Source organism: Halyomorpha halys, unplaced genomic scaffold (genome assembly GCF_000696795.3).
Source record: "Halyomorpha halys isolate HHAL.00 unplaced genomic scaffold, Hhal_1.1 Scaffold803.1, whole genome shotgun sequence".
Classification (NCBI taxonomy): Eukaryota; Metazoa; Arthropoda; class Insecta; order Hemiptera; family Pentatomidae; genus Halyomorpha; species Halyomorpha halys.
In genome coordinates, this window is record NW_027115654.1 from 28,921 (window position 1) to 41,247 (window position 12,327).

The 12,327-nt window shown below is 30.7% G+C and overlaps 1 protein-coding gene and 1 long non-coding RNA gene across 2 annotated transcripts in view; one reads left to right on the plus strand and one right to left on the minus strand.

The window, feature by feature from the left end:
* The first annotated feature begins 3,772 nt into the window (after positions 1-3,772).
* On the plus strand, positions 3,773-8,071 carry mRpS35 (mitochondrial ribosomal protein S35). Its single transcript, XM_014429468.2, has 5 exons — positions 3,773-4,239; positions 4,320-4,765; positions 4,846-5,025; positions 5,226-5,403; positions 7,833-8,071. Exons 1-5 carry the CDS (start codon positions 4,122-4,124, stop codon positions 7,901-7,903), a joined length of 993 nt encoding a protein of 330 aa, XP_014284954.1. The 5' UTR covers positions 3,773-4,121; the 3' UTR covers positions 7,904-8,071.
* A 3,151-nt stretch (positions 8,072-11,222) lies between these two features.
* LOC106686276 (uncharacterized) overlaps positions 11,223-12,327 on the minus strand; it is a 4,270-nt gene continuing 3,165 nt past the window's right edge. The window contains exon 2 of the long non-coding RNA XR_001343988.2: positions 11,223-11,365. This is a non-coding gene — a long non-coding RNA (uncharacterized lncRNA). The remainder of the gene's footprint in view (positions 11,366-12,327) is intronic.

Sequence of the window (12,327 nt, forward strand, 5' to 3'; positions counted from 1 at the left end):
ATCCATTACGGCGGCTATTTCTTTGTACTTTCTAATGTCTAAACTGGCGCACGATAATGGCTCTGCCTAGACGGTTAATGGTTTCCAGAGGGTACCTACCCTCTGTTATCTATATGTCTTTGTACATTACTTGCCTAGGTCCGGCGGTACCTTTTTCATGCCGACAAAAGAAATTATTTTAAGTTAAAAAACCCCAGCTGGTACCTCTCATACATATCAATATGAACTAATCGTATTTTATATTTGTCAACACCATGGTTAAATTAATTATCTTAAAAGGATAGAAAAAAATGAACTAAATTTGTCCAGTGTTAAAGATAATATAGCGAATTTAAAAAGCGAAAAAAATCCCAGATTTTTAAGTAGAAAAAAGTTATGACCAAGTTTATTAAGAAAGTATAAAATTTTTTCTCTGTTTATATAATCCAATATATTTTTTCGTTTTTCTAATTTGAGTATTATTTGTTTGAAGATTAAATTCCCTGCAAAAAAAAAAATGATTTCGGACAATTAGCTAAGATACAGCCTATGGAACATTTGCCCATATTATTTAAAATTAAAAAGTATAATTAAGGCAGGTTCTCTTCGAATTTTGTTTATTTTCTATAATAACTTGAAAGCTGTACACCTTTTAGATCTGAATGTCTGCTCATTTCACGTACATTAACATCATTTTGACCTAGTGCCCATATAGGGGGCGTAATATTGGTTTCAAATGAAGCAAGACGTTTTACTGTATTCCTCCGGTTTGTACCCTTTGATGCAGTTAATAGCACCCTAAACCTAACCACTCCCAAGTTTCGTGCAGATTAGATATAGATACCACTTCCACTCTGGGCGACTCAACCTCACTCTACATCCTATTATGATGTCGATGTTGGTTTTTTTTTTTTTTTTTTTTTTTTTTATCCAAAACATTGGTAGACTGGTCAAATTTTTGTCGAGAAATTTGTCTAGACTAGCTAGTGATGTCAGATGTTGACACCATTGGTGGTCCCGGGTTTGTGGTAGAAATTGACGAGGCGAAGTTTGGAAAACGGATGAACAACCAGGGGAGGGATTGAAAGAGAGAGGTGTTTTTCTGAGACGGTCCCTGATCGCTTGGTTAACTCCCTCATGGAAGTTATCCTGCGGCGAATCGCCCCAGGAACTACCATTATCTAATCCACTTCCAACAGTATCAACATTTGACAGTGAACCATAATATTAATTTTTTAAACCCGGATTATAAAAGCTTTCTTAGCCAAAGTATTGATGGAGGTGGCGTGAGATGCGCTGTAACATTCCAAGGTTCGGAAGAAATAAAACCCCACCATTTTGTGTAAGCTGCTGAAAAGGATTACCATATTTTATTTGTGGGCTTAAATTTGTTAGAAAAACTCAGCTAGTTTTTTCATAAGAGTAGTAGTTAACAGATACCATAACAGTCCATGAAATGGCGCTGGTCAGAATGGAACGCCCAAGTGGTACTGCGCATGCTCCTAACTGTCAAACCGGTTCTTGGAACAAAGCCTTTAAAGGCGGGCCTATTGGGGCTACGTTTCCGAACCCTCCAAAGAATTAGCACAACCCTACTCTCTTAAGCAAAAGCAAAGTAGTGGGGTGAAGTTGCCTTGTCCCCAGAGCTGGTTCAATTAAACGTAGATAGAGATTTCCCACATGAATAATTATTTGTAAAATCGTTCTCTTCGGAAATGTGAATTATGTAAATGTAGCAGTAAATACTATTCAAGCTGACACATTTCAATGGGAACAGTAAGGATTCCTAAACATGTTTACTGTTCTAAAAAATAGAGACTGGATATAAAGTTTAATAAAATACATTTCATTAACTTGGTAAAGTTTTGAATAATGTTTTTCTCAAAACAGTTAATGAAAAATTAATTTCTTTTAAGAAAAGCATTAAAATATAAAGTTTGATACTAATAAATATATAATAGTTTCTGATACGATAGTGAAAGTTGTTTATTAAACAAAAAATCAGTGACTAATACATTTATATTACTCCCTTTGTATTTGTTTTCTAATTTAAAATGAGGCTGATGGAGCTCTTCTATTTATAAGTAGTAAGGAGATGTTCATTTTTACTTATTCATATATGAAATATATAGAGACAAGTGTTGAGATCTTAAAAAAAATCAAATAACAACCCAAAGTTTATTATTTAAATTAATTATTTATTAATAACAGAGGTCTGCTCTATCCACTCAAGCGACTGCCCTTACCTCTTCATAAAAGAATAAAAATAAGAATTGAAAGATCGTGGATTCACCGTGTGTAATATATAAAAGGAAGACGGTCCGGGAGCGATTAATGTTTATAACAAAAGAAAAATATTAATTATGGCTGACAAAAGTGAAACTTCGGAAAATGACGTAATACATTCAAATTTTATTAATGATGGTCAGGCATTCCTTCTTATAGCTGAAGTCAGAACATATTAATTAGTTCCAGAATAATAATAATCATTAGAATTGAACAGAATTTTCCTGAGTCAATTCTTGCAAGAAAATGTTTAATCTGTATTCTGGTATTCATGATATTGTGTAAATGTAAAATATTTACCATATTTAATGTTAAAAGTATAGCAATGTGAGCAGCCCTATTTAAAGGCATGTTAAATGTCAAATGCATAAGAGCTCCTAGCGGATTTTCTGAGCAGCTTATTTAGTAACCTTTCCTTCTAAAACTTCATGTTATTGTTTACTTATAAGTTTTGATTAAAGTAATTTCTTACAGCATGCCTAAAATAAGTGAAAAGAGGAAGTGTAAAAGTTTGGCTATTGATAGTATTTTTTAAAAAGTCCAAAACACAAGAGTAAAGAAAAAAAAAAAACACAAACTACGAGTAAGTAACCTAACACGACAACAAATTAAACAGTGACAAGCTCAGCTGGTCTGTTGCGTGACGTCATTCCCCATTTAACAGACTCTCAACCATGTTATATATATCGTTTTAACATGGTAAAAGAAGGGAATATTTCTCCATTTAACACACTTTAAGATGTTAAACTAAAGATTATGAATATCTCTTGTGTTGGGAGAAAATAACATGAGATCGTCAGACCGACACTACCTGGATTGTTAACTCCTGCAAGCTCCTACCCCTCCTATTCAACTATATATATTTCCCTACTAGAATTGACCGGCCAGGAATAGCCCCTTCCTATTCATAGTGAGCATACAGGCAAACATATGCCATCACTGTTGACACCGCCTTCAGCGGACCCGGCAACCATTCTTATAATGCCATTCTAGCAAAACAAGATGAATCAAATAGCCGGTATATGTACATATCATTTGTATATATTTGTAAACGGTTATTTGTTTTTGTTGTAGGAGGTAAGAAAAAAAAATTGATTGACCTTGGCGTTCTAATAAATTAAAGGCACAAAGTGGCATAACAATAACCCCCTACAAACCCTTGCCCTATCGTAATAGTACCCACGAGTAAAAATAGGAAAATAATTTGTAATTTATTAACGTTTTATATATACATATAGTCGTTATATATTGTAGTGGTACAAATAAATAAAATAGGAGAGTAGGAAAAAAATACCGGCGTTGTCCCCCACCACTTTCATTTCACCATCCCATGAAGAAATAAATTTACCCCTGTATATATTATTTCTTTAGTTGTAGAACGTCGGTAAAGAAATTTAACTCGAAAAAATGACTGAGAATTAACAATGATTAAAAAAAAAAAAAAAGAATATCAAAAACAAACCAAACACAAGTTTTAATTAATGGCGTCTTGGATGCCCCCCGATTCCTATGTTATTCTGTGTTTGGAGCCATCTAAGTCTGCCTTTTTGACTTCACAACTTACCCCTTCCTCCAAGCACCCCTATTGTGTTACAATACTATGACCTTATCGTTCCTGAACTACAATTGTTGATAAATCAAACACATTTTGTTCCCTTCAGCAATTTATTGATGTCAGTAAGGCTGATTAGGAAATTTATCGTTTTGCTTTAGAGTTAAGCCAATTATTCGCAAGATTTTAATGTGGAGTGTAACATGTGCTTAAAGGTTCTATTTTGAGAAAAATATACTAAGTTATCCAATTGAAGTTACTTGTGGGGTTCATAGATAAAGAAGAAACTTTAATTTACATTAATATGTCCACTGCTGTTTATTCTTGTTATAAGAAATCAGTTTTATTTAAATGTAAAAAACCGTTTTTAAGTTTTTATGTAACAAGGAAAAGTACTGACTTAGCTAGTAAATTAGGTTCTGGTTAGTACTATATTTTTCTTAGATGTTTGTGTACTTATCCATTAACAAAGCCAATTAATTAATGTGTTTATCCTTTTTAGATGAAGATGAATTTAGAACTTTAGATATAAGGGGGGGCAAGACAGCTCGTACTTCTTCAAGGAAAAAACAAGTGCGTGTTATATTTCCTCCTAGAACTGAAAAGATGCCTATTGATCAAGATTGGACGAATGTTTGGCCTGGCCCTCGGACATTTCATCCTGCAAGTGTACCGCTACCCCTCAGACAAGGGATTAATAAACTTGGAGCATCCCCTGGAAAAGTTGGTAATGTCGAACTTATGAAAATTCCAAATTTTTTGCATTTGACACCACCAGCTATAAAGAAACATTGTATGGCATTAAAACAGTTTTGTACACCCTGGCCAAAAGCATTAAATACTAATGAAGATTGCAAGAATTATTTTCCTGTAGAAGTGATTCAAACTGACTATTGTCATTCATCACCTTCAATCAGAAATCCTCTTGCTAGGATTATTACTATTAAAGTATGGCCCCATTTATTTCTATTTTACTGATTGAGAATATTTATCTGCCATTATAATTTTAATTAATATTGCTTTAAAAGTTTTCTTTAGATAAACTTCATTTGGATGAACATGCTCGAGACAAATTTTTGAGACTTGTAGGTGATCGATATGATGAAGAAACCGGAATTGTCACCATTGTGACAGACAAATGTCCTTTACGTAAACAGAACTATGATTATGCCCTGTATCTTTTGACAGCTGTGTATTATGAATCATGGGTGAGTTTTTTTTTTTCATTTTTTAAAGAAAAAAAATCAATTGTAGTTCTTTAGTTTTTATAAATTATTTCTTTAGATCTCCAGAAAAAGACTGGATGTCAATGATATTACTAGTATTCATTGTTTATTTTTTTAAGAATGCTTATTATTAAAAAATACTTAACGAACAACATAATTATCAAATTTTGAAATTGTTTTAGACTTTTGAACCTTGGGAAACAGAAAAGTCTCAGCCAGATTTGGAGTATTATGATTGGAACAATAGTAAATGTAAAGAGAACATTACATATCTATTCAAACAGATTAACAAGAATATTGAAGAAAGCAATTTAGAAGTTGACAAATTAAAAGAAAGTGTTGTTGCATTATTGGATGAGGGTAAGTGAATTTGATTTATTTATAAGCCAAAATATTTTAAACTTTTTTCATTTTTCCTTTCATGGTAACCACTGTACACAATTATTTTTTTAATTTGCTATGACCTTCATATGTATTAGATACATGGTAGTCAAGATCCCAAACATTCTTTCATTACATTGAATATGGTGCGGTCAAAAAAACTCAAATAGTAAATAATTATACTATTTTTATTGAGCCAACGTTTATTATATTTAATTTCATTACATTGCTAATATATCAAAAACTCGAATCAAATATTGCCACTTTTAATCTGATTTTGTAATAAGTATATGAAATTCATATTTATGGGTTGACCTCTCCACATCTCTATAAATTGCACATTATTTTGTTCCTTGCAACTATTAGTTAAAAAGTTTTCCTGTAATTGGTCTATTACTAGATATTGATAGATATAAAAACATACACAATTTTTTTTTATTTGTTAATGAAACTTACTGAAATAATTAAATTTCTTTACATAAAATGGGTTGAACAATGATACTTCATAAAACCACCAGTAACTTAAAATATTTTGTCAGAAAATGCACTTCATTGACGGTGAACCAGTAGTGACCTAAGGGTTATCACCTTTCTGCCACATCACTGAGTTAAGTCTACTTATGTATTCATCAGCTTGATAGATATGCTGAAGAAACATTAAGATATATTTTATTTTTATTGCATTAACAAGCTTATATCAGTGTAGTCATTTAAGTGTCAGTAGCATTTATATAAGTACCATTTGTATCCGAGTATCAACTTGGACTACTTTGTGTCTTCAGTAGCTCCGGTGCAGTTGGCTTGTATTTCTGTGACAGTCCTGTAAGATGAAAACTTGATCCCCAACCATGGTAAAAATAGGGTGGTACCCTGTAGTTAATCTCAGTTTGTTTAAAAAATGACCAGGATGGAGGTCATTAAAAATGCAAACAAAAAATAGCATTTATATAATTTCTTTTTTGATCTTAAAACAAAAATAAAATAAATAAACAAAATTTAAAAGGTTTTATTTTGATATGGCAAGCCTCAAATCATTAACATTTAAATGTAGGTAATTATTTACCCAATGGTGTGGAAGCTATTCTGACTTGTGTACTTGATGACATTTTTCTTATATAAATTCACTCTATTTTGTTAGGACCATAGTGACTATTTAAATTTTGGGTCTAACAGTAAAATAATTTACTGTATATTTCATATTTTTAGCAATGTTAATTGATGTTATGAGTAGATAAAGATGGAATGTAACAGATTTAAAAAAAAAAAATTTTTACCAATGAAGTGTCATGAACATATCTCACTTTGTAATATTAGCAACCCATAAATAATTCTTGGTTAACTGCATGATTTCAAATCTATTGGAATTGATATTTCTATTTAATTGATTTATTTGTTACTGCAAACTGGGGTTACTTTGTGACTCATACTCAAGCAGTCTGTAGGGAGATCACAGTACAAGAATTAAACTTGGAGAAGTTTGTCGGGGGGGGGGGGTGCGGTCAGCAAAGAACAACATAAATAAACAAAAGCATATTTATTTATTTTATGCCGACGTTTCGACCTGAGTTTCAGGTCTTCATCAGGGGTTGTGGCGTAGAAGGCAGGTTTGTAACTCAAACAGCTGTTTGTTACATACAAGAATTAAAATTGATCAATCTGGTACACCAAACTAAAAAAAGTTGATATTAATAATTTCATTATATATGTGTATATATAATATATATATATATATATATATGTATATGTATATATATATATGTGTGTGTGTGTGTGTGTATAGTTTATTAATATGTTCTATTTATACAATCGTTCATTTACTACAGTCATCTTATTAGCCAACTGTATTAAACAAACTTCATTTATTTAACAATTACAAGTTGATAATTAATTTGTTATTACTTTATTAAAATTTAGTAATATTCATACATTATGTGACCTACATTGAAATGTCTGTGATATTCGAGTTGAAGCTAGTTAAATGCCCATTAAGTATTTAATTATTATCTCTGTAGGAGTAAGAGTTTCGAAGTATATTTTTCAAAATTTATTCACAGAATGTTGAGAAATCAATATTTGAAAAAAATGTTAAAAAATATATCAATTGAATACAATTAGCTTTATCAAAACCCATACTGAAGTTTATATTAAATGTACTATAAAATAGTGTATAAAAATATTGTTTCTTTGTAAGTATAGCAGTTTTGATGATATTTGCTGAAATAAATTCATAAAATGCTGATTTCTTAGTACTTGTTTTGGAAAAACTATGTCTCACGAAATATTGAACATAATGGTTATTGAAGATAGTATTTTGTATCCAAGATTATAAAGTTAAATAGCTTTAGTCTTTTTATCATTAAATGTATCTATCATCATAATTGTAATTTCAAGATTTTTTTTTATTACAGGTGAAAATGATTACAATTTGAAGAGGTACAAAGAAGCTGTTTTAGACATCTTGTTTCCTGGTTGTTCTTAAAGTTAACTATAATTTAATAGTGAAAATTAGGCATTGGACCCCACCTCACTCGAAGGAAATGACATTTATGATCAAATATTTTAATAAGATTTCTGAGAATATCTTTCATCGTCATTATTTGAAGTATCATGGTTTTATTTTCAATAAAATATATATTTATTTGTTTAATGCATTATATTACTACACTAGCATTTCCTTTTGACTGACCTGACTAGTGTGATAAAATAGGATGCCAGTAGCAGATAGTTATTATACATCAAGTGTAAAAGGTATTGGAACACCCATAATAGTTTATGCTATGCTTCATTTAATCATAAATATTTATTTAATGAAGTGTTATGAATGAATAAACAGCCTCAAATACCAAATTCTAAGTTATTTTCGTAATTTAAAATCTATTTTGAATGAGTTTGTTTTCAATCATATAAATTATAAGCCAAAAGTACTAGAAAACCCAATAATTGTTTTAGAAGGGGTTATTAGAGGAATCATGTTATTGTAATTTTGACTTAACTTTATTATGTCTACTATTCACCTAGCTTCAGCCATAGTGCCTGTAAAACAGGAAATTGGTAAAATGGTTAACTGTAATAATTTCATAGCCTTAATATCATAAAGTGGTACAATGCCACTAAATCCTATAATGCTATACTTAAGACTGAGAAGCTGCAATGGTAAAAGGGCTATTTGTATAAAAGTGAGAGCAAATAAGCAGTTGATGGGCTGAAACAAACCACTGAGTATGAAGTGACAACTGGCAAGAATGACAGTAGTATCATGTTGAGAAATATTCTCAGAAAAAATGGATTACAAGGGTGATCTGCCTGTATATAACTTCTTTGTAAAATTTGATATTAAAGAAAATTCTCTTCACAAAATATTAAATCCATGGATATAAGAAATGTGGCTGTCCAGGCCACTTTTATTCCATTACCCCAACTCTATAAATTCCAATCTCACCATATTTCAACAGTGTAAGAACCTCTAAGTGAGCTGTTGCTAGCAGAGGTAATTCCTAACTACTGCAAGTATAACCTCTTGGGATTAGAGATAACAGTGTGATGGTGATCTTACCTAGTTTGGTGCATTTGTTTTGTTACCGAGTGTATCAGTTGTTATTTACTTCCTTTCCCCTTAACAGTTTTGTCTATATTTCACCTAATATATTGAACAGTGTTATGAAACATTTATTGACAGTTACAAATACAAAATTAACACAACAGAGCTTATCTTACTTTGTTACCTTCTATTAATCATTTATCTGGTTTCACTCTCTACCAAACGCAATAGTTAATACCCAAATTAGTTATCCGAAGAACCCAGCTTATTCTGGGCATAGTGTAAGAGTGTCCCTAGGAGAACCATGCAGTGGCTGCTCTAAAGTTTTTAAATGGTTGGAAATCCTACCTCAATCCCATTAAACTCTTGTGTTTTGTTAGAAATACTAAGTGTAGCCAGGATAGGTTTTGATTGTCAAGGAATTCAGAATTTTTTCTCAGGAAGAATAAAAATCTATTTTCTTAGGAATGCTCTCAAAAATGATAGAATAAATGACCAGGCTGTTGGCTTCAGCGAATGAAAAAGAATGTTAATCCATTTTTTTTTCAATGACTCAGTCAATAATTTTGTGATATAATTAATTATTCTTTAGAATAATTTAATCATTTTATTGGTAATATTGTTGCTGACCTAGTAAAACAGGCATTTCATTCACCACTAACTCCTATATTTTAGCCAAAATAATCAAAAAATAAAAATTTGTTAGGCATTTAAATATTCTTTTCAACTAGCTGTCTGTAGATTGTCTTCCAGGGGGGCCCATGTCATGGATTCAATTGTGCAACTATTTTTTTGGAGGAGACATTTTTATGGAAAAATCTTGGTACAAACTTTAGGTCAGCATTACATTTTCAAAGTTCTTTTATTAAGCAAGTTTGAGTAGAAATATGACAGTGTAATAGTTTAACTTTGATGAAAGTTAGACTTACCATACTTTATTTTGTAGGTTGGCTCTGGTCTTACCCAATGCTATTTTATATTTCCACCATTGCTATTTCATGTTCCCTGGTTGCTGCTGTAGCTGGCAGTTAAATGTACGTAAGTAAGTGGCAAACACTTTTTAATATGATAGTAGCTTCATTGCAACTTCAAGCACTTTTTTAACTATCAGACCAGACCTAGTGCAGCAATACTGCTATGACAGTAGAAACCGTGATAATGGCAACTATCATAATTTTAACCATTACAGTGGCAAGATAGTTGCTGTCACGGCTGTAAAGTATCACTGTTGCTACATATACTGTCAATATCATGCAGGACAATACTGCCATAAAGCCAGCAATAATTTAGTTTACACCATTGCAGTGTCTGAGAACGTAGTTTCCATGGCCGTAAAGTATCACCATGTAAACATTTTCTATCCTTTACTGTTATCTCTACTATATTGCTGCAATCAATTAAGGTATACAATGATTAATAATAAATAAATCCTATACCAGCCCATTAATAATAATTCCTTGAGTTAATGTGGTAAATTAAATTATTGGTTCCACTACCTAATTTATTCTTGATCAATTTTTAGTAATTTTCAGAGTTCAGTGGTCCTCAGAACACTTACAAACTACAGTTTTCAAGTTTACTGATTTCTTAGGTATAGGTAATGGTTTAGCAAATACTTTCCAATACATTGTGAAATCAAACTAAGTAAATAACAATTACGAACATAAAATTGGCATTTTCCCTTCAATGGATTTATACTTCGTAGTTCAAATTAGCCATTAATTATATTAGAAGCTCTGAATAGAAATGAAACATTAAATTAAGAATGTCAAGAGATGCATAAAAGATAAGCTTAGAGGATAATTTCAGAAGACAGACAACAAAATACACTTACTAGAATGCTAATCATAGGATTGATTCTGACAATCTGAATATCCCCATAATTATCATATAGGCATATTTCCCATTGGTCCTTCTTACTGGTCTTAGCATCAAGTCCTAAAATTTCTTAAATCTTTATGAAGACAATAATGCTCTGGCCTTACAAAGGAATTTTCAAAATTAAAATATTATATAACAAATATTACTTATGGTATAATTGTTTTTGGAATACTATATATCATTACTTAAGATAAAACTTACCCGTATCAGAGTGTACTAATCATTTTTAACAATCTAAATTAAAACCAAAAATCCTATATGAATAATGTCTTTTTAAGCATTTGTAAATAAAATTTAGTATTGGAAGAAGATGGTTGACCATATGAAGTAGATTGTAGGAAGATAGTTTGGGTGGCGGTCAGGAAAGGTATCAAAATAGTAAAAGAAAACTGTTTATTGTCAACATTGCTATAAAAGATGCTTTGCAGTGTAGAAGAGAAATGAAAGAGAAAACACAGGAATTACTTTTTGACTGTTTAATGTTTACAGAAACTTCCCTGCATTGAATCCTTTTTTTAAAAGCTATAAAAACAGGAAAATTATAAAAGAAAACACACAATGGAGATACATAATAGGTTAATAAAAATCAATATCTAGATAAATATGAATAAAATTAAAAATAATAAATTATGCTACCCTTAATTATAAGAATCGGTTTTAAATAAAGCAGATCAGAAATCTGGCATTATAAAACAATGAGAACAGCTAAATAAAAAAAATGAAATTAATAATAGTATATAATTATTTTTATTTATTAATTTAAATTTAAATATATTTACATTAAAATTAAAGATACATTTACAAAAAAGAGTTTATATCACATCATAAGTGAAGTAGAAGATACTATTGCAACAGATAAGTTGTTAATCAATTTATATATATTTACACAATTGATATTTCTATACCATCTTTTTATTAAACTTGTTACTGATTTTTCTACCACTCAGTATTGTTTGTTACATTCCTTTATCACTAACTCAAAAATTTTAATCAGAATATAATAGATCTGTTGAAACAACCATTGCTGACTTTCCAGAGCATGCCTAGAATATGTTTTTCCCACCTAAATCCTGGTCTCGACAGTTCAGGATAGTCAGAAACGGCGGTTGGAACATTTTTTATCAACTGCTAATGTGCTTATGAGCACAGATGCACAATATTTTATACATGAAGAGGAGGTAAAAAGGACAAAAAATTATATGTTTACCTTATATGATGAACCAGGACAAACATTTGAAACACTTCACAATCATGAAACAATATATATTTGAATTCTTCGAACTATAAATACTAAATGTTCAAATAAAAAAGTATGAGTATTCATTCTCACCCAAACTGAAATTCTGTTTTCATTTCAATCCATTAAGTCCATGAAAGTTATTGCACTGTCTAAATTCTTATTTTTTGATATTGAAAAAGCCTATGACACTATAGACCGGAAAAGTATAACAAAAACGCTATATGAATGGGGGTTCAGAGGAATG